General features: G+C 41.8%; 2 protein-coding genes across 4 annotated transcripts; one reads left to right on the top strand and one right to left on the bottom strand.

Moving 5' to 3' along the window:
* The first annotated feature begins 965 nt into the window (after positions 1 to 965).
* Positions 966 to 2,074, top strand: LOC111963295 (G0/G1 switch protein 2). The gene is made up of 2 exons (XM_023986637.1): positions 966 to 1,075; positions 1,217 to 2,074. Exon 2 carries the CDS (start codon positions 1,246 to 1,248, stop codon positions 1,612 to 1,614), a length of 369 nt encoding a protein of 122 aa, XP_023842405.1. The 5' UTR covers positions 966 to 1,075; positions 1,217 to 1,245; the 3' UTR covers positions 1,615 to 2,074.
* Positions 2,075 to 7,897: 5,823 nt separating this feature from the next.
* On the bottom strand, positions 7,898 to 17,340 carry ldlrad2 (low density lipoprotein receptor class A domain containing 2). Of its 3 annotated transcripts, none has more exons than XM_023986341.2 (6): positions 17,065 to 17,340; positions 15,664 to 15,806; positions 15,097 to 15,409; positions 14,316 to 14,474; positions 13,695 to 13,835; positions 7,898 to 9,670 (listed from the first exon to the last, which is right to left on the bottom strand). In XM_023986341.2, the coding sequence occupies exons 1-6, from the start codon at positions 17,153 to 17,155 to the stop codon at positions 9,369 to 9,371; spliced, it is 1,149 nt and encodes a 382-aa protein (XP_023842109.2). In that variant the 5' UTR covers positions 17,156 to 17,340; the 3' UTR covers positions 7,898 to 9,368. The 3 variants fall into 3 exon arrangements, with proteins under 3 accessions (XP_023842109.2, XP_070299454.1, XP_070299455.1); XM_070443353.1 differs by having other exon boundaries at positions 13,695 to 13,832; XM_070443354.1 differs by having other exon boundaries at positions 15,148 to 15,409.
* Positions 17,341 to 22,092: the final 4,752 nt, after the last annotated feature.

Raw genomic sequence — 22,092 nt, 5'->3', positions numbered from 1 at the left:
ACACATCTAAAATCTATTCATAAAAAATCTGAGAACAGTAATATTTTACACACACTTGAAGGTACCCAAAAGCAATTAGTTCTGATGAAAAAACACAAATGTAAAAAAAGAATTGATGTAGCGTTTTGGAAATAAACGACAAGTGTAAGTGGCCACTAATACAAGGTCTTCATTAAACCCCTCGTCGTGGAGCGAGAAAAAAAACATTCACATGCTTAACACTGGCAAAGAGTCCTCTCGTTTTCCACATTTCTGGTTCCCAAAACTCACTCATTGYTCAAATTCATWGGGAATTATGTATGACTGGTCCARTCAAAGTCATGCAACAATAACATTGGTCAGCTGCAATCAGCTGCAGTCCCAAATGAGTCACAGTTTGCTCAGCAAGTCCTGTTTGTGTGTGAGTGTGTGTCAGTACAAACAGAGTTCACGGTGTATGCAGACGTGATGGACGTGACAATAGAGTGACTGGTTTTATATGGCCTTTGACCTAATTGAAACTGGCCCACATTTGTCAAGCTTAACAATTTTATACATAACAATTAAGCACTTTAGCGTGTACAATATTTTGCTGAATGTTGTTGTACATATTTGAATTCTGCTCTAAAAAGATTAGGCAGGGGTAGTACTTTATTTTATAGTGGATAAACGACCAGGTTTTGACGATGATAATTAAACAGTAGCCTAATAATAACCGATGAAAATAGTTWGCTTATTTCTATGTGATTCATCGAAACGAGCACCCCTTGGCATAATTTGGTACCAACTGCTACAAAGGGCACAGAGACACATACAGGCTACACACATAAATAAGCCATACTTTACAGCGTGTTTGAGAGGAGTTTGCATCACTATTGTAACACGTAGCTCACGTTCAGCTGGACCCATGCTCCTTCTGGTTTGGCAGAAGATTGAGCTCGTGCTCAATGAATAATCATAACGCGTCACCGAGTGGGCGTGGATTAAAAGAACCAGGTCTTTATAAACGAGAAGCTGCCATTGATTAGTGCTGAAGCTACACAGGACGCCCTGGACTGATAAATACAAAAAGACAAGATCAACCCACTTGAATAAAGTAAGTAGCCCACCATTGCACGTGATTGTCCTGCTTTTTCTCGCATTGACGTTGTGGTCATTAAAAGTGCTTATTTGTTAMAATTTACAACTGCATGCGTGAAAGGTAACACCTGTGATTAAAACTCTCTTCTCTCCCCAGTCAAAATCAGACAACATAATCCATCCGAAATGGACACCATGCACGAAATCATCCCATTCGCTAAGGAGATGCTGGCGCAGAAGCCCAGCCGGCGCATGTTGAAGGTGTACTTGGTGGGCTCCGTGATTGCCTTCTTGGGAACGGTTCTGGGCCTGGTGGAAACAGTCTGCCAGCCCTTCTCCTCCGGGGAGCCGCTGGACGCCGAGCTGGCTCTGCTGATAGCCCGGGAGCAGAAGACACTGGAGGTGGAGGAGGAAAGGAGACGGGAGGAGGAAAGGAGACTGGAGGAGGTAGCAGTAGTTTCAGCCACCGAGCAGATCACCATTCCCAAGAAGCTGCAACAGGCGACGGGGGTTCAGAGATGCGTTGGTGCTGTCAACCGACTGCACGCCGGGTAATGAGCGTCCCAGGGCCAGCGTCAAAACACTGTTACATATTTAAAAGGAACTGTATTAGTCCTTGCCACGCCAAATACGGTGCGCTACATACGCACTCGAAATAGCTTCACAAGACGAATGAATGGCAACCTCAAGCAGTCAACAGAAAAGTGGTCAGACTGTCTGTGTTTAACTGCGCTTCGCTGCGCTGCTTTGGGTAGCCCACGTTGACGGGTCAGGTGGAATCCCACAAGTTTGAGTCCCCGGTGGAAGGAAGGCGAAAGATCCGCTGTCAGACTCACTGTCGGCTAATGAGAGCTCACAGGGCCGCTGCTGTGCAGGCAATGGCATATCTCAAGCTGCCCGGGTTCCATCCGTGTTCCCAAAAGTTACATTTTTCTAAGACTTTTAAAAGTGCTATTTTGTCAGTGCTGTAAATATATTAATGTTTTGCTACTCAATAAATTAATATTTGTATTCACATTGTCTGCTGGCATTTTTCCGTAGAGAGGGATGTATTATTTATAAGCACCCAACTATGAACACGATTAATTTTGTAACACAGTAGGAGTAGTATACCTATCAATAGCGGCTCTTTTTTCCTTCTTGCACCACACCAATAGCCACTAGAGGGCGCCTTCATACTGGGTAAGCAGAGGGWCCCAAAAGTAGCCTATAATGATCCCTATTGCCATTCTTCCTTCCCGCTATTTCCACACCTTGAGACCAATAATTGGACTACACGTGATCATTGAACTTTGCTTGCTCTTTGAGTAAGATGGTAACTGCTGGGGTTGAATGGTTGCTATTAAGACTGGAATGAGCTAATCTAGAAATCCACGATTCAATGGATTCCATGCACTTTGCAGCATGACAAAGGAATTTGGGTGAAACAACTCCATTTCCCAATATCTGTGTTTTGTCTGCTGTGAATCATCCAGGTTGGTTCTACACATTGGTGTTGGATGAGGTCATGCCTGCCCTCTCCTTACAGTGTAAAGGGGAGGGCATAAATGGCATCTGTTATTTCCATTGTGTGCCGGCAATCATCACTATCAGGGTCTGGGCTCAAGATTCTAGTCTCCCCTGCAACAGGAAGAAATAGTTTTGTGTCATTGGGTTTGGTGTGTTGACCTTTTCCCCCATAAAGTCAATGTCCATTGAGGCCTGGCCTAGTTTAAAAGGGTCATGAGGCTGACACGCTGTGGGTGTGCATCATAGATGACGCTCCCTGTGGCTTGGCCGACTGAGATACCGAACAAACAATGTGGCAGCTTTAGCTCAAAGATAATCACATGTAAGTAATTCACACCAGATACTGGGCCGAGCTGAACAGARAGAAATACGTCTTCCTCCTCTGTAAACGTGTCTAATAATGTTTGGCTATCCAAAGACAGACATGACACATTACTAGATGGAAGTGCCCTGAATCGAGAGAGATACTGTAGATATGTCCCTGAGCTGCAAAACATGTTTGTCTTTATCTAAATAGTCAGATGCGGTAATAACATTTGGATTCATGTGGCACCAAGAAATGTTATTCCTGTAGACTCTGAGTCCATTGGGCATATTTGCTTGAGAACACTCAAACAACTGAATACGCACCTTGAAAAAAAAATAGACTAATCSAGAAGTCATGTTTCACCAAGGCAACAATAAACCCAGAATCAATGTCAGGCTGTAGTGCATACAGGGGTAGGGATTAAACACCATTCAAACAGCAGAGGGTTCTCTTTGTGGAAGGAGAGGGATTTGTCCTGAAAGGTTACCAGTAGTTACAGCRGCAACAGCCACAGTTTGAGACTTGTGAGACCTTGCCAAGAGCTTACCATTGTCAACAAGGCTCTCAGAGGATGAACAACCAACTAGGCAGCAATTATATCCAGCTCCAGATGAATACCCTACCTACCCTCATTTTATAATATAAACAGAAGCAGAGATAGACAAGGAGACGGAGAAAGAGACAGGGAAGACAGCAGCAGAGGCAGAGTCGGGAGAGAGAGACAGACCAGTCTAAGTTCAATGTCTTATGTGTTATTCTGCAAAATATCAGACTATTTGAACGGTTATATAGTAAATCCATTTGAATTCAATCACTTTTTGACAGCATCCCTTTTGATTTAAACACAACTTTCCATAAATGTCTGCCCATGGAAGAAATGATCACTAAGTGACTTTTTGGAYCTGAATGCCAAAACATTCAGGAGATAAAGGTGCTCAAAGTATTCAAGAGCAAGTTGTGTCTCAACCAATGGCAGGCACTACAACAAAAAAATATGATTATGTAAACTACAGTCTAAACTACAAAAAAATACTGGAGTTCACGCATTTTTTGATAATTGACATTTAAGGATATTTTTTTTTCAATATATTCAAAAATATTTTGACAACCCTGCTTGTAAGCTTTTGAAATTATATCAATCTCAACCATTTATATTTTCTAGTGATGAAGACATGGTATGGCGGGGTATGCAAAATAGGTCAACTTTGAGCACCTTTATCTCATGAATGTTTTGACATTCACRTCCAAAARGTCACTTTCTGAGCACTTCTACAATGGGCAAATATGTATGGAAGGTKTTGTTCAAATCAAAAGGGCTGCTGTCAAAAAGTGATTGAATTCAAATGGATTTACCCTATAACATGAGGCAATGTCAAATCGATCATTAATGTTCTAAGTTTAATATTGTCAAACATATATTTACATATCAGACAGTGGTGAATACGAAAACAATTTCCTTGTTGTTTGTGGATCAAATACCATGGAGTGAATAAGTATACATAGATAATGATAACCAGACCTGGGTTCAAATACCTCAATTATCTACACATAACATTTAGAAGTAAGTATTCAAATATCTTATATTTGAAAAGAAAAGAAAAGTAGTTCAAATACCATGGAGTGAATAAGTATACATAGATAATGATAACCAGACCTGGGTTCAAATACCTCAATTATCTACACATAACATTTAGAAGTAAGTATTCAAATATCTTATATTTGAAAAGAAAAGAAAAGTAGTTTAATATGTACACATATAGTACACACTTGGAAAGTATTTGAAAATACTCAAATACACTGACTCAAATACACTTCCGTGCATTTAACTCAGGTATTTGAAAATGGTATTTGAAATAAGTATTTGAAAATACAATTTGGTAGACTATTTGTTTTTTCAAATAACAATTCAAATACTATTTTACTTGTTTTGGGCTGCATTGAGTATTTAAAAATATTAAAATGGATTTTAAATACCAGCTACTCAAATACACATTTTGAACCCAGGTCGGATRATGACACTTCAGGCAAACAAACATCAGCTTTAAAAAACACACACTTTGCTTTTGAATATGGAGGTTGTGTCAATAGTACAAAGGCAGTGGTAGAAAATCTATTTAGCCTTCTGAATAAAAATAAACCATAAGTAAAAAATAAAAACATCTGAAACATATGAGAAATAATGTATTTACACAATAGTAGTTCTAGGGACACAAATCATTTTGGTCAATGAGACAGAACCAWAGCCCCATGTCTTCTTATTTGTGATGTTGACAACACATGTTTTTGATATCATGTCTGAAAGGTAGKCAGAAGCCCTAGTGTAGAAAAGTATACTAATGCACTTGATTCATTATTCATTATCATCTCTTTCAGCTCAGTCCATGACCTCCTGAGGAAAGTCACGGTTATATCCATATGCGTTAAGTCTCTGAGAAAGAGCAAGAGAGCGAGAGAGAGAGGTTGAGTGGTTGGGGGAGCATACCTTCAATTGTCGCTTGGCAACTCAGAGTAGAGAAACAGCATTTAGTCAAGCATGTGTCACCCTTACGAAGCCTCGAGAGCACCTCTCAAAATCATTCAAGACAGAGGTGGGGGAACAGTATAATCTACACTACCGTTCAAAAGTTTGGGGTCACTTAGAAATGTTCTTGCTTTTGAAAGAAAAGCAAATTTTTTGTCCATTAAAATAACATCAAATTGATCAGAAATACAGTGTAGACATTGTTAATGTTGTAAATGACCATTGTWGCTGGAAACGACTGATTTTTAATGGAATATCTACATAGGCGTACAGAGATTCATTATCAGCAACCATCACGCCTGTGTTCCAATGGCACGTTGTGTTAGCTAATCAAAGTTTATAATTTTAAAAGGCTAATTTATCATTAGAAAACCCTTTTGCAGTTATGGTAGCACAGCTGAAAACTGTTGTCCTGATTAAAGAAGCAATAAAACTGGCCTTCTTTAGGACTAGTTGAGCATCTGGAGCATCAGCATTTGTGAGTTTGATTACAGGCTCAAAATGGCCAGAAACAAAGACSTTTCTTCTGAAACTCGTCAGTCTATTCTTGTTCTGAGAAATGATGGCTATTCCATGCGAGAAATTGCCAAGAAACTGAGGATCTTGTACAACGCTGTGTACTACTCCCTTCACAGAACAGTGCAAACTGGCTCTAACCAGAATAGGAAGAGGAGTGGGAGGCCCCGGTGCACAACTGAGCAAGAGGACAAGTACATTAAAGTGTCTAATGTACACCTCACAAGTCCTCAACTGGCAGCTTAATTAAATAGTACCCACAAAACACCAGTCTCAATGTCAACAGTGAAGAGGCGACTCCGGGATGCTGGCCTTCTAGGCAGAGTTGCAAAGAAAATGCCATATCTCAGACTGGTCAATAAAAATAAAATATTAAGATGGGCAAAAGAAAACAGACACTGGACAGACGGAGATTGGAAAAAAGTGTTATGGACAGAGGAATCTAAGTTTGAGGTGTTCAGATCACAAAGAACATTCGTGAGAAGCAGAAAAAATGAAAAGATGCTGGAGGAATGCTTGACGCCATCTGTCAAGCATGGTGGAGGCAATGTGATGGTCTGGGGGTGMTTTGGTGGTGGTAAAGTGGGAGATTTGTACAGGGTAAAAGGGATCTTGGAGAAGGAAGGCTATCACTCCATTTTGCAACGCCATGCCATGCYCTGTGGAAGGAGCTTAATTGGAGCCAATTTCCTCCTACAACAGGAYAATGACCCAGAGCACAGCTCCAAACTATGCAAGAACTATTTAGGGAAGAAGCAGTCAGCTGGTATTCTGTCTATAATGGAGTGGCCAGCACAGTCACCGGATCACAACCCTATTGAGCTGTTGTGGGAGCAGCTTGACCTTATGGTAAGTAAGAAGTGCCCATCAAGCCAATCCAAYTTGTGGGAGGTGCTTCAGGAAGCATGGGGTGAAATCTCTTCAGATTACCTCAACAAATTGACAACTAGAATGCCAAAGGTCTGCAAKGTTGCAATTGCTGCAAATGGAGGATTCTTTGACGAAAGCAAATTTTGAAGGACACAATTATTATTTCAATTAAAAATCATTATTTATAACCTTGTCAACGTCTCGACTATATTTCCTATTCATTTTGGAACTAATTTCATGTATGTTTTCATGGAACACAAGGACATTTCTAAGTGACCCCAAACTTCTGAACTGTAGTGTAGTTACACAACAAGCACGGAGGGTAAATTAAGAAAGGTTATGTGTCTACTCGAGGCAGGGTCAGTTTACATGGCATACATGAGCACCGACATACATGTGGTGTCCCCAACATGGGACATAAAGTACCTAAAAAACTGAGGAGTGGGATTTATTTTATTAACAAAAATATAGTCCCTGTTGGGTAAGGGGCATACATGTGTGGGAAGTGAACATTTCAGTGGGAGCAGGCTGAGTGGGATTTCTCATGCTTTTGTAACTAGGAATCTAATGGCAACATACAGTTGAAGTCAGAAGTTTACATACACCTTAGCCAAATACATTTAAACACAGTTTTTCAATTCCTGACATTTAATCCTAGTAAACATTCCCTCTTAGGTCAGTTAGGATCACCACTTTATTTTAAGAATGTGAAATGTCAGAATAATAGTAGAGAGAATGATTTATTTCAGCTTTCATTTCTTTCATCCCATTCCCAGTGGGCCAAGAAGTTTACATACACGCAATTAGTATTTGGTAGCATTGCCTTTAAATTGTTTAACTTGGGCCAAATGTTTCTGGTAGCCTTCCACAAGTTTCCCACAATAAGTTGGGTGAATTTTGTCCCATTCCTCCTGACAGAGCTGGTGTAACTGAGTCAGTTTTGTAGGCCTCCTTGCTCGCACACGCTTTTTCAGTCCTGCCCACAAATGTTCTATAGGATTGAGGTCAGGGCTTTGTGATGGCCACGCCAATACCTTGACTTTGTTGTCCTTAAGCCATTTTGCCACACCTTTGGAAGTATGCTTGGGGTCATTGTCCATTTGGAAACCCATTTGTGACCAAGCTTAACTTCCTGACTGATGTCTTGAGATGTTGCTTCAATATATCCACATAAGTTTCCATCCTCATGATGCCATCTATTTGTGAAGTGCACCAGTCCCTCCTGCAACAAATCACCCCCACAACATGATGCTGCCACCTCTGTGCTTCACGGTTGGGAGGGTGTCTTCGGCTTGCAAGCATCCCCCTTTTTCTTCCAAACATAACGATGGTCATTATGGCCAAACAGTTCTATTTTTGTTTCATCAGACCAGAGGACATTTCTCCAAAAAGTACGATCTTTGTCCCCATGTGCAGTTGCAAACCGTAGTCTGGCTTTATGCCGGTTTTTGAGTAGTGGCTTCTTCCTTGCTGAGCGGCCTTTCAGGTTATGTGGATATAGGACTCGTTTTACTGTGGTATAGATACTTTTGTACGGTCCTTTGCTGTTGTTCTGGGATTGATTTGCACTTTTCGCACCAAAGTCTGTTCATCTCTAGGAGACAGAACCGTCTCCTTCCTGAGCAGTATGACGGTGGCATGGTCCCATGGTGTTTATATTTGCATACTATTGTTTATACAGATGATTGTGGTACCTTCAGGCATTTGGAAATTGCTCCCAAGGATGAACCAAACTTGTGGAGGTCTACAATTTTTTCTTGAGGTCTTGGCTGATTTTCTTTGATTTTCCCATGATGTCAAGCAAAGAGGCACTGAGTTTGAAGGTAGGCCTTGAAATACATCCACAGGTACACCTCCAATTGACTCAAATGATGTCAATTAGCCTATCAGAAGCTTCTAAAGCCATGACATCATTTTCTGGAATTTTCCAAGCTGTTTAATGGCACAGTCAACTTAGTGTATGTAAACTTCTGACCCACTGGAATTGTGATACAGYGAATTATAAGTGAAATAATCTGTCTGTAAACAATTGTTGGAAAAATTGTGTCATGCACAAAGTAGATGTCCTAACCGACTTGCCAAAACTATAGTTTGTTAACAAGAAATTTGTGGAGTGGTTGAAAAACGAGTTTTAATAACTCCAACCTAAGTGTATGTATACTTCCGACTTCAACTGTAGATAGAATTGAATAGGTGAMCCTGGGTTACTTATACACTCAGAGAAGAACCCTCTGTTGAATCCAATCTAATACACTTTTAAATACAAAACAGTCCGAAGAATGTAGCATCAGTCATTCATTGTGTAAAGCACCAGAAAACAAGAACCTACAGTGACTAAAACAATATAAATGTAAAGCCTTTCCCCGTTTTAAGAACGGTCTCAGCTTTGCAGCACTCATTCTTCCATCACATTAAGAGTCCTTGTAACCCAGCAAAAAGACAAGTATCATCTCAATCCATCAGTCTAAAACAGGAAGTCTGGGTCATCATGTCCGTGAGTCCATCTATCTCACTGTTAGCTATCATAGAGGTTATGCTTCATAGCAACAACAGTCCTGCGCTACATAGCGACTGCATTGCCCCCCCCTACACAGCGAGAGTGGTGGCGTTAGCAGTGGATGTGGTGAGGGTGGACAAGGCAGCACCGTTGGTTGGGACCTGTCCTTGTGGTGAGACCTTAGCTGGTCGGTGCTCCTTGTTCTGGGCACAGCTACGGGCACAGAGCTGGCAGGAGGCACAGGCTGAGTTACAGCATGGTAAGAAGCGGCAGATGCTGATCCTCCAGAGGAACCAGCCTGGAGACCAGCAGCACCAGCACAGCAGGACCACGCCAGCTATCACACCCAAGGCGATGTAGAGAGCCAAAAGGGACAGGTAGGGAGGAGAATCTGGGGGAGTGTGGAGAGATGAGAGTCGAGTACAGTTAGCAATGGGGTCTGCTTGCTTGTAATAGTAAAACCATCCAAATACTTTGTTGTCAAATCACAGTAAAGACTTTTCCTGTTATTCTTTGATGATCAAATCATCCTTCAATTTAAGACAAATGTCTGGCAATTTCCACAGCCAATTCTTCTCTCCTTCGCCAGACGAATTGGAATGAATAAAATAATGGTTGTGGTCTTGGCTGGACATCTGGTGGCTTGGCAAAGACAAAAAGGCAATCTAGCCTCAGTATCTATTTGCACCAGTGTCATTAGAAAAGGAACAATAGTGACTGGGAACTCAAAGGGGTCATATTCACCACTGAGAATCCATCACAGTTTATTGGTTTACAACCGGTAAGGTGGAAATTAAGAGCTATGGGCATCCCAATTAGTTTTATGCCCCCTGTCATTGATGTGCTTTGCATTCCAATTAGGTTCCTGTTACTTTGTGCTGAAATAGAGTTTACAGAAACAAACAATACACCATCCCCTACACAAGTTTTGTGGCTTACCCAGCAGTTAAGAAATAAGGGATCTTTGAAAAAAAGCCACTGTGCATTCGGAAAGTCTTCACACCCCTTCCCTTTTTACACCTTTTGTTACGTTACAGCCTTATTCTAAAATGGATTAAATAAAAACAATTCCTCATCAATCTACACACAATACCGCAGAATTGTCACACCCTGATCTATTTCACCTGTCCTTGTGATTGTCTCCACCCCCCTCCAGGTTTCGCCCATCTTCCCCTGTGTATTTATACTTGAGTTCTGTTTGTCTGTTGCCAGTTCATCTTGTTTGTCGAGTCAGCCAGCGTTTTTCTCAGCTCCTGCTTTTTACCCCAGTCTCTCCTTTTCTCGACCCCTGGTTTTGACCGTTGCCTGTCCTGTCTCTGAGCCTGCCTGCCCAACTACTCTGCCTGACCTGACCCTGCCTGCCGTCCTGTACCTTTGCCCCTATACTCTGGATTATCGACCCCTGCCTGACTTGACCTGTCGTTGCCTGCCCCTGTTGCTATAATAAACATTGTTACTTCGACAGTCTGCATCTGGGTCTTACCTTGATTCCTGATAATAATGACAAAGCGAAAACAGGTTTTTCGAAATTTTAGCAAAAACCTTACTTACATAAGTATTCAGACCCTTTGCTATGAGACTCGAAATTGAGCTCAGGTGCATCCTGTTTCCAATGATCATCCTTGAGATGTTTCTACAACTTGGAGTCCACCTATGGTAAATTCAATTGATTGGACATGATTTGGAAAGACACACTCACCTGTCAATATAAAGGTCCCACAGTTGACAGTGCATGTCAGAGCAAAAACCAAGCCATCAGGTTGAATTAATTATCCGTAGAGCTCTGAGACAGGATTGTGTCGAGGCACAGATATGGGAAAGGGCACCAAGACATTTCTGCAGGATTGAAGGTCCCCAAGAACACATTGGCCTCCATCATTCTTAAATGGAAGAAGTTTGGAACCACCAAGAATCTTCCGAGAGCTGGCCGCCCAGCCAAACTGAGCAATTGGGTGAGAAGGGCCTTGGTCAGGGAGATGACCAAGAACCCGATGGTCATTCTGACAGAGCTCCTCTGTGGAGATGGTAGAACCTTCCAGAATGACAACCATCTCTGCAGCACTCCACCAATCAGGCTTTTATGATAGAGTGGCCAGACGGAAGCCACTCCTCAGTAAAAAGCACATGACAGCACATTTGGAGTTTGCCAAACGGCACCTAAAGGACTCTCAGACCATGAGAAACAAGATTCTCTGGTCTGATGAAACCAAGATTGAACTATTTGCCCTGAATGCCAAGCGTCACGTCTGGAGGAAACCTGGCACCATCCCTACGGTGAAGCATGGTGGTGGCAGCATCATGCTGTGTGGATGTTTTTCAGTGGAAGGGACTGAGAGGCTAGTCAGGATCGAGGGAAAGATGAACGGAGCAAAGTACAGAGAGATCCTTGACGAAAACCTGCTCCAGAGCGCTCAAGACCTCAGATTGTGGTGAAGGTTCACCTTCCAACAGGACAACAACCCTAAGCAGCCAGCCAAAACAATGCATGAGTTGCTTGGGACAAGTCTCTGAATATCCATGAGTGGCCCAGCTAGAGCCCAGACTTGAACCCAAGCTGTGCAGCAACGCTCCCCATCCAACCTGACAGAGCTTGAGAGGATCTGCAGAGAAGAATGAGAGAAACTCCCCAAATACAGGTGTGCCAAGCTTGTAGCCTAATACCCAAGAAGACTTGAGGCTGTAATCACTGCCAAGGTGCTTCAACAAAGTACTGAGTAAAGGGTCTGAATATTTATGTACAGTACCAGTCAAAGGTTTGGACACACCTACTCATTCAAAAGTTTCTTTATTTTTACTATTTTCTACATTATATAATAGTAAAGTAGTAATAGTAAAGACATAAAAATAGTAAAGACATAAAAACTATGAAATAACACATATGGAATCATGTAGTAACCCAAAAAGTGTTAAACAAATCAACATATATTGTAGATTTTAGATTCTTGCACACTCTTGGGATTCTCTCAACCAGCTTCATGAGGTAGTCACCTGGAATGCATTTCAATTAAAAGGTGTGCCTTGTTAAAAAGTTAATTTGTGGACTTTATTACATTCTTAATGAGTTTGAGCCAATCAGTTGTGATGTGACAAGGTAGGGGTGGTATACAGAAGATAGCCCTATTTGGTAAAAGACCAAGTCCATATTATGGCAAGAACACCTCAAATAAGCAAAGAGAATTGACAGCCCATAATTACTTTAAGACATGAAGGTCAGTCAACTTTCTTCAAGTGCAGTCGCAAAAACCATCAAGAGCTATGATGAAACTGTCTCTCACGAGGAGTGCCACAGGAAAGGAAGACTCGTAGTTACCTCTGCTGCAAAGGATAAGTTCATTAGAGTTACCAGCCTCAGAAATTGCAGCCCAAATAAACGCTTCAGAGAGTTCAAGTAACAGACACATCTCAACATCAACTGTTCAGAGGAAACTGCGTGAATCAGGCCTTCATGATCTAATTCATATTTTTGGTTCCAACCTCCGTGTCTTTGTGAGATGCAGAGTAGGTGACCGGATGATCTCCACATGTGTGGATCCCACCGTAAAGCACAGAGGAGGTGGTGTGATGGTGCTTGCTGGTGACACAGTCAGTGATTTATTTTGAATTCAAGGCACACTTAACCAGCATGGCTACCACAGCATTCTGAAGCGATACACCATCCCATCTGGTTTGAGCACCTCCAGACTGTGTAAGGGCTATTTGACCAGGAAGGAGAGTGATGGAGTGCTGCATCAGATGACCTGACCTCCACAATAACCCGACCTCAACCCAATTGAGATGGTTTTGGATGAGTTAGACCGCAGTGAAGGAAAAGCAGCCAATAAGTGCTCAGCATATGTGAGAACTCCTTCAAGACTGTTGAAAAAGCATTCCAGGTGAAGCTGGTTGAGAGAATGCCAAGGGTGTGCAAAGCTGTCATCAAGGCAAACGGTGGCTACTTTGAAGAATCTCAAATATATTTTGATTTGTTTAACCCTTTTTTGGTTACTACATGATTCCATGTGTTATTTTATAGTTTTGTCTTATTCTATGTCGAAAATAGTAAAAATAAAGAAAAACCGAGTAGGTGTGTCCAAACTTGACTGGTACTGTAAATGTGATATTTTGTTGTTTTTTTTCAACAGTTTTTGCTTTGTCATTATGGGGTATTATGTGTAGATTGATGAGGGAAAAAACTATTTAATCCATTTTAGAATAAGGCTCTAACATAACTAAATGTGGAAAAAGTCAAGGGGTCTGAATACTTCCCGAATGCACTATATACAGTAGTACAAAGCAAAGCAGTTTGAGTTGAGCTATTTATTCTATTAACCTTTACTCAACCAGGTAAGACATTGGGAACTGATCATTTTATAATAACAACCTCCTAGTTGGTAAAGAGGAAAACAATAACCTGCATTGTACCAGTTGTCACTCACCTGTCACTGAGTCGTGATGGGGTACGCCGTCTGGAGTGCCACAGTCCCTATTGGTGGACATGGGCAAAGTTGGCGCGTTTAAGACAGGGGGTGGTGGGGTCACTGCTGGGGGAGGGGCTTGGGCTGGGGCCAGCTGACCTGCTGAGGAGATGACACAGGTGTTATAAGGTGTTACCTCCAATTTGTAAGTCGCTCTGGATAAGAGCGTCTGCTAAATGACTTAAATGTTATTTACCTTTTCTTTACTAGGTAAGGTGACTGAGAACACATTCCAATTTACAGTAACAAAAAGTTGTACAGTTTAGAAGAACGGTAGAATAATACAAATTGGGTGGCTTAAGGTGGTCTAGTGATCTAAGCTGCTGCTTCTGGTGCACATACTGTCTACTGCTGCAGTATGGGTTCGGATCCGGCCTACCACTTTTTCAGCACACTCTCCTGTTTCCTCTCTACTTGTGACCTAACAAATAAGTGAGGAGAGGGACTGCCCCACTCCTTTAAAAGTGTATAAACTGTGTAATAGTGTAATAATAGCGAGACTTAGTCTGAAGTTTGTTGGGGGCCACATAGACCACCTTTAAATAAAGGCCTGTTGAACAGGTAGCTGCACAGGTGTGATACCTGAGTGACCTTTGCACCCTGAGGGCAGGTGATCCTCCAAGTCACTCCCGTCCCCACAGTTATCAATGCCCTTTTCATCACACACCAGACTCATGGGGATACACTTCCCATTCCGACATGGGAAGTAAGGCTCACTGCTGCACGCTGATTGGTTAAAACCTGAAAATGGATAGAGAAAGATGGTACATTTGATTTGTTACGAACTGCACAAACTACAGCTCGTGAGTAGGCTACAATTTTGTTGTGGCCTTCCTGCAATTCTACAGTTTGCCATGTGCAAAGAGAAAAAAAAGTGCAGTTGTATAGCTAATCCCTTGCTATTCTACACATTTTGCCATGAGGCGGAGATACATTTTTGCTGTTTTATAGCGAACTTTTTAGAATTCTACACATTTTGTCATGGGGCAGAGAGGAAAATGTTGCATTTTTAAAGCTAATTAAAGCTAAAATATAGTTGTGTTGAGTGTGATAAAGGCACTAGATTATCAGCTGTCTTGTTTGCTAAATTAACAAATGAAGTAGGCAGTGGCATGGTGTATATAGCCATAGAAGCACAGTGACATGCCTCAATGCAGTCATATTCGTCGCTTATTGGGGTTTCAGTTAGTAATTTTTGGCCACCTTTCCCATGAGAGTGAATGTCATTCCAGTGCACTGCTTGCTATGAATTCTATCTGATGGTGTTTGCATGTTTAGGTAAAAAGACAAATAATGTCCCATTTTGGAACAGTGTTTATTTTTTTGGGCTCAATCTGATTGGGTGGCTGGCGTCATGTCTCACCCAGTCTGAAGGAGGTGAAGTCCCCCACGAAATCCACTCGAGGCAGGGTACCTTGAGTCACCAGACGCAGGGTCAGGTGATTCCCTGTGGACAGCACCGGGCGAGGTGGGCTCTTCCCACACAGCGTTGGTCCAATAGGAGGCGAGTTCTTGTCCCGCCCGTCATAGAACTGAATGTATGATCCCGCATGACATGGGTCCCCTTGCTCCACCACTGGAGTCGACTCAGGGGACTCAGGGAAGAGGGGGGATGGACTTTGGGGTGCTAAACGAAGCAGGCTGTAGACCAGGAAGAAGCGGAAATGGAACTGGACCTTCAGGGGGAGAGGAGGAACGTTTAGCTGACGGACATGGCAAGGAATATAAAGTTAAAAATATTGGTATTATCACCCCTAACCCTTGCCTTGGAACTGAGAGGAGTGGATAGCTGTAAGAAGTCAATGTGAAATATTATCATATTGCATATACCTATCCAGATCTATACAAGGGCCAGGAGTCAATTTGGAATATTGGGCATACATGTGTATAGTGAGCACAAAAGGGAGGGGGTGTGGCTCGTGGTGGGCACCTTGTCCTTGGGGGATGCGGCCTGCATGGTGAGATGGCAGTCCGTTCCCATGGTGACAAAGTAGTACTTCTTGGACTCCTGGTGTGAGTTGACTATCATCCCATCGCCCTGGATGTTCTGGCCACAGAAGTCCACCACGTTGACTGGAAGAAAACCCACAGATGTATACATGTAAGTAGCATAAAGGAGCAAACTACTTGTCTGTGAAGATGTGATGTGTAAACAAAAATCGACTTTCTCTCTGTTTCTCCACAGTCCCATTGAGTTCCTGACCGATACTGAATTATGAGCATAATATTAAAAACTATGACAAACTAAAACAACTGAGTTTGTTACAGGTGATTAGAAGAAACAAGTAGCCAGAACAGGACCTGAACCAGCAACCTTGCAGTTACAGGTCAAGTGCACTACCCCTGTGCCATGTAAAAGTCCAGACCTCTTGGCTTGGGTGGTAATACATTTACATACATGGAAGCCACAGTGAGGGTCTAAGGCTGGGGGCCAACTGATGCTACTCCACACACCCACTCTGGACAGTGAGCCAGATAATGGGAAGATTTACAACCCCTTCATGGGTTTATAAGCTCTGTTTCCCTAGGCAACCACTGGATCCTCCTGCGCTGACCTACCAGAGTGCCCCAAGAAAGGGGACTGGGAAGCCACCGCTGGTGGAAAATCACCGGTCCCACAACACTACCCAAATAAAAACATTGCCCGCAAGAGAAGCACTGTCCAAAACATGGACAAAAGTATATCCTTGAGTCCCTAATAAAGCATTTTACAGGTAAAAATAAACAGCTCTGGTACTAGTGTAAGTTCTCACTGGGAGGAGGTCCAGTAGGGAAAAGACAACTAAGGTGACATGGGGCAACTCCTGATGTTTCTTTCTCAATGATTATCTGTTGTTGATAATGATAAAAGCATAGATTTATGAAAAGTTCATTAAGTTTAATGTCAAAAGTCTGTAGGTTATTTCTGTGGAATACAGGTGAACAAAAATATGAATAAATATTTCATGAATTAAAGTTGAATTAAAACTAATTCAAACCCCTGTGTAAACTATTTCACAAATTAAGAATTGTCACATGACAAATTATCATTCAGCTGCGGGCGTAACCCCTGGCTCCTTGGTCATCCAAGGGTTTCTGGTTGTTTGAATGGCAATTTGTTTCAGAAAACAGACTTCAAATCAACGGGTATTTAGGTAACGAATATAATATTGATGCTTCATTACAGTGACTCAGAAAGACACACTGTTTTCATTTACAAAAGCCCAGTGGCACAATGAGCGATCCAGGAGCAACAAATAAATACGCGCACAAGGCAGTGCGTCACGGTAATGGAAAAACGTGTCTGAATCCGCGACGGAATACATCTGAAATTGACCTTCCATCTCCTTACCCGTCTCAAGTGGATTGGTCTTGACTGTCATTATGCTGAGCAGAACAAACACCTTTGACAGGCTCTGAAGTTGAGTCCCCTTGTTGGCCATCTCGGTAGGTAGTCTACTCCCAAGCGCAAAGGCTGTTGTTCCACTCTGGTGCGCACTCGGGACTACGTATCCCAAGCCCCACAACTCCTCAAATGTGTTGCTTGTGTGTCTGTTTCGGTGTAAAATTATGTTCTTCACGGAAAGTAACCATTTTGCAAAATGCACTTTGTGGACATTCGGTTGCTGGTGTGCCAAGAGAAGCGCGGTCTTCAAATGAGGGACGCACGATGAATATTCCCTTTTAATGTTTCTGACGCCTTTGGGAGAATTACACTTTGGCTTTTGTTCCTTTGAACCCCCATCTTTGTCGAATCCATCTAAGTGTCCTGCGATTTCCATGACAACAGACCCAATACAATTTTTCCTAAGTAGGAGGGGAGCGGGCCCCTCTATCCGCACCCTTTCACCGACACTCAAGTTGGGCGCATTCAGCGAGACCGACTGGCTCTCCATCTGTCTCCCTTTCGAAAAGATTTACGTAGGTAGTTTCACTTGCACTTGAAAGACTTGATTTAGTTTAAGGGATTGGTGCACTTAAAAACGTTTTTCTTACTTGCCTAATTGTTAAATGGACATATGCTGAGATGTGTTGTTTTGCTTAAAGGGATAGTTTACCCAAATGACATTACTTCCTTACTCTCTAAACTGTCTATGGACACGGTATGACAGCAATTTATGCGTTGGTTTAGTTATCTGGCACCGTTTCCACGTGCTAACGTTTTAACATTTGTGGCACAAATCGCAGTGCCAGGGAAAATATACCAAAGCATAGATTGCGGTCATACCTTGTCCATAAACTGCTTACAGGGTAAGGAGCCCATTTCATCCATGGCCTTACAGTGACACGTAGCCATCTAACTGACACCACTTCAAGGTCAAGGATGAGGGGGGCTCATAAAAGAGATTCACAAGAGAACCATGGAGTGACACTCGCACTGAATTAATTATTTACTGAGTGTAAATCTGAGCACCTGTTATTTTCAGAATAAGAAATTAATCAATAATTAAGTTAACTTTTACAGATCCACAATTAAGAGCATCCTGTCTGGTACGGCAATTGCACCGCCCACAACCGCAGGGCTCTCCAGAGGGTGGTGCGGTCTGCACAACGCATCACCGGGGGCAAACTACCTGCCCTCCAGAACACCTACAGCACCGATGTCACAGGAAAGCCAAAAAGATAATCAAGGACAACAGCCACCCGAGCCACTGCCTGTTCACCCCGCTACCATCCAGAAGGTGAGGTCAGTACAGGTGCATCAAAGCTGGGACCGAGAGACTGAAAAACAACATCTCAAGGCCATCAGACTGTTAAACAGCCATCACTAACACAGAGAGGCTACTGCCTACATACAGACTTGAAACCAGTGGCCACTTTAATAAATTGATCAATTGTCACTTTAATAATGTTTACATATCTTGCATTACTCATCTCATATGTATATACTGTATTTTATACAATCTATTGCATCTTGCCTATGCCGCTCATTCATTGCTCATCCATACATTTATATGTATATATTCTTATTCCATTCCTTTACTTAGATTTGTGTGCATTAGGTAGTTGTGGAATTGTTAGATTACTTGTTAGATATGGCTGCACTGTCAGAACTAGAAGCACAAGCATTTCGCAACACTCGCTATAACATATGCTAACTATGTGTGACCAATACAACTTGATTTGAACTATAGCCTATATCACCAGTGTTATCCTACAACTGCTGCATGGTATTTCCCAGGTTGAAACAGTGGAGTTATACAGTACAGTATATTCTCCTCCATTGGAAACGCATATGAAGTTTACAGCTAATGAAATAAGAGACGCAATCTATTGTATTCTAAGTCTAAACTTGGGATGTCCCGGTGCTGTGCCGAAAAGCTCACCCCTACCAGAATACACCCCCCCCATACCCTCGCGAGAATACACCCCCCCCCCCCCCCATACCCTCGCGTGAATGCGCACGCACTCAATTCTGGCATATGCTGGCACTTGCTTGCTAGTTGCGATTTCTGATCACGTTAGGCTGCCTTTTATTCGTTTTTTTTATGTCGGTTTGATCGCGGGGGTGGCACTAGTAATGTCTGCAGTTTTCGGTTTGGCTATTTGTCTCAAGTGTATTAGTCCATAAATAAATCTCTTTGACAAAATTCGTCATCTCTCCCATGTCTTATTCGACTAGTAGTTGTTCTAACATTTTTACTGCTTGCCTACATTTTACTCCCTCCTCTGTTTAATATAACACACATACATTCATTATTCATTTCGGTTGCCTGGGGGGGGTTCGACAAGACAATTTTCTTGCCTGCCGAAATTCTTCCCCTCCTTCTAATTTCCTTAATTTTGTGGCTAGAGTCAAATACTTTCTGTGGCACACAGAGTCAAATACTTTCTATAGAACAAACTTCACATCAGGATAGACAACCGAAATGAATAATGTATGTGTGTTACATTAAACATGCGCAGATAGATACTGTGTGTGGCTGTGTGAGAGCGAAGTCTTGCATCTTGCTCATCTCAATATATGTGGTGCTATATTTAGCTGAGGCTACCTTTAAGGTAGGGATTAAGGTTAGGGTTATGTAAGGATTATGGTTAATGTTAGGTTAAGGGTAGGGACGTCCCAAGAATTCCGGATAGCACTAATCAAGGTTTCATTCAATCATGGACGAATGCGTCCAATAATGGTTCTGACTAGGTGGAATACAGTTACGACCGGAAGTTACTTTTTCGTAGTAGGTTAGGAGAACTTACGTAGCAGGTCAGGAGACTGAGGTTAAGGTTAGGAAAAGAGTTAGGGTTAGTTAAATTGCTCTCCTAATCTGCTAACAAAATACACTTCCAGTCGTAGCTATACTCTATCTAGTCACAACCTCCAATAAATCGAGGAGAAAAAACTTCAGCCGCTTGCTTTTTGAGATTCCCTAAAAACTTAGATACAGCTAGACTGGACATTACTTTTCCATAACAGATGATTATGAGAATTAATGTAGCAGGCAAGGAGAATTAGGTTAAGATTAGCAATCATAACCAGCCGTGATTGGGAGTCCCATAGGGCGGTGCACAATTGGCCCAGAGTCGTCCGGGTTTGGCCGGTGTAGGCCGTCATTGTAAATAAGAATTTGTTCTTAACTGGCTTGCCTAGTTTAAAAAAAGGTTAAATAAAATAAATAAAGTAGGAAAGGGGTTGGGAAAATGCTCTCTAACTGGTTGTCACAAAATTGGCTCTATTGTACAAATTCATGAAAACAACAATTAACTTTGTGGTTAGGGATAGGCATAAGGTGAGCAGTGTGGTTAGGTTTATAATCAGATTTGAAGAAGATAAACTGTAGAAATAGGAGGGGTTAAGCCATGACTTTGTGGCTGTAATAACTAGTGAGGACCCTCCTAACCTCCTACGACAAGTCACTTCGGTCGTAGCTGTATCAAAGTGGCAGGATTTTAGCAGAGCCCCACTGTGGAGGTGTCTTAATACCCATAAAATCTAGCGGTCAAACAGGGAAAACCTAGCAGTCAAACAGGGAAATGTTCCAATTGTTTTTCCACCATAAATTTTTTCCCATAGGGAATTTTAGAAACTCTAAATAAGGGCTGTGTTTCGTGTAGGCTTACCCTGACGAGACGTTTTGATAACCATGTAAATTTCTCTCAATATATATATATATATATATATTCTGCTTTATTTACTCTCAGATTATCAAATGCTAATTAGCATCAAAGTAGACATCATGCAAGACTACAAATCCCTACAAGCTCCTGCACATCATCTCCAGCTGACACCTTTGCTTACAGGTATTGTGTCAATTTAAAACTTGCACAAGACAGTTCACAGAATTGTCAATTTAAAGATATGTAGCCAATTTATTTATTACAAAATTTGGCTAACATTAGATAGTTCATCCAGAGATTCTTACCTTTGCCTCGATTCAGCAGTCTCATCCAGATCATCCTGGCATTTGTAGTTCTTTATGACAGCCACATTAGCAGCTAATTAGCATTTCATTTTTGTGGGGTAAATACAGGCAAATATACTGATAAAAGTGACCGTGTCCTACTGAGATTTACACGGTTCTCAAAACGTCACGCCAGGGTAAGCCTACATGAAACACAGCCCTTATTTTAAGTCTTTATAAAATCCCTGAAGGAAAAATGAATGGTGGAAAAACAATTGGAACCATTTCCTTGTTTGACAGCTAGGTTTTATTGGTATTATGACATACTGTGGTACTATATTATATTGACAAGATAGTCAAGTGACCACTATAACAATGCAAACACACAGCCTCAGATGGAAGACAGGCAGGAGGCAAGATCAGGTGGGATTATTCTAGCCAGTGAGAGGGCAGATACACAACAGGCAATAGAGATAGACAGAGGACTCATCTTTGTATCTGTGCCGTTATAGTGTCTGTGATACCATGGGCAATCTCCATTTTAAAGTAGTCCATTTTTTTCCTCATTGGCTGATTGCCCCCAATTTATAGGAATCCCTACCCAGTTGACTACCTTTAAATGGTGGAAGCCCTCAATGGCAAATGTCCAAGCTGAAACTATATCCATGATGAGTCCTCTATCTATCTCTATGACAACAGGCACAAATCCTATAAAGTTGTTTTTTCAAAGTTGCCGAAATGCCATGTGCTTCCACTTACCTCCAATATATTATATAGGGGCTCTGAGTTGAAGCCACCATGCCTCCATCTTGGCACTCCCCCACGTTGTAAAAACAATATTTTGGAAGCTATAGAAATGCATTTATTAATTTCTACATTCGTTTGACACATTTATTCTATTACAGATACCTTAATGTATACTTCAAAATTATATTATGTGAGCTAAGCATAAAAATAAAAATATCTAAAAACATTACTAATGTTGCTGTCCCCACTACAACAAGAAAATTACTTAAATACATGTAATTTTGTCCTTAAAACAT

Source organism: Salvelinus sp. IW2-2015, linkage group LG1, assembly GCF_002910315.2.
Source record: "Salvelinus sp. IW2-2015 linkage group LG1, ASM291031v2, whole genome shotgun sequence".
In the NCBI taxonomy this organism is placed as follows: Eukaryota; Metazoa; Chordata; class Actinopteri; order Salmoniformes; family Salmonidae; genus Salvelinus; species Salvelinus sp. IW2-2015.
Note: the sequence above shows the minus strand (reverse complement) of the source record. Positions and strands in the feature narration are given on the sequence as shown.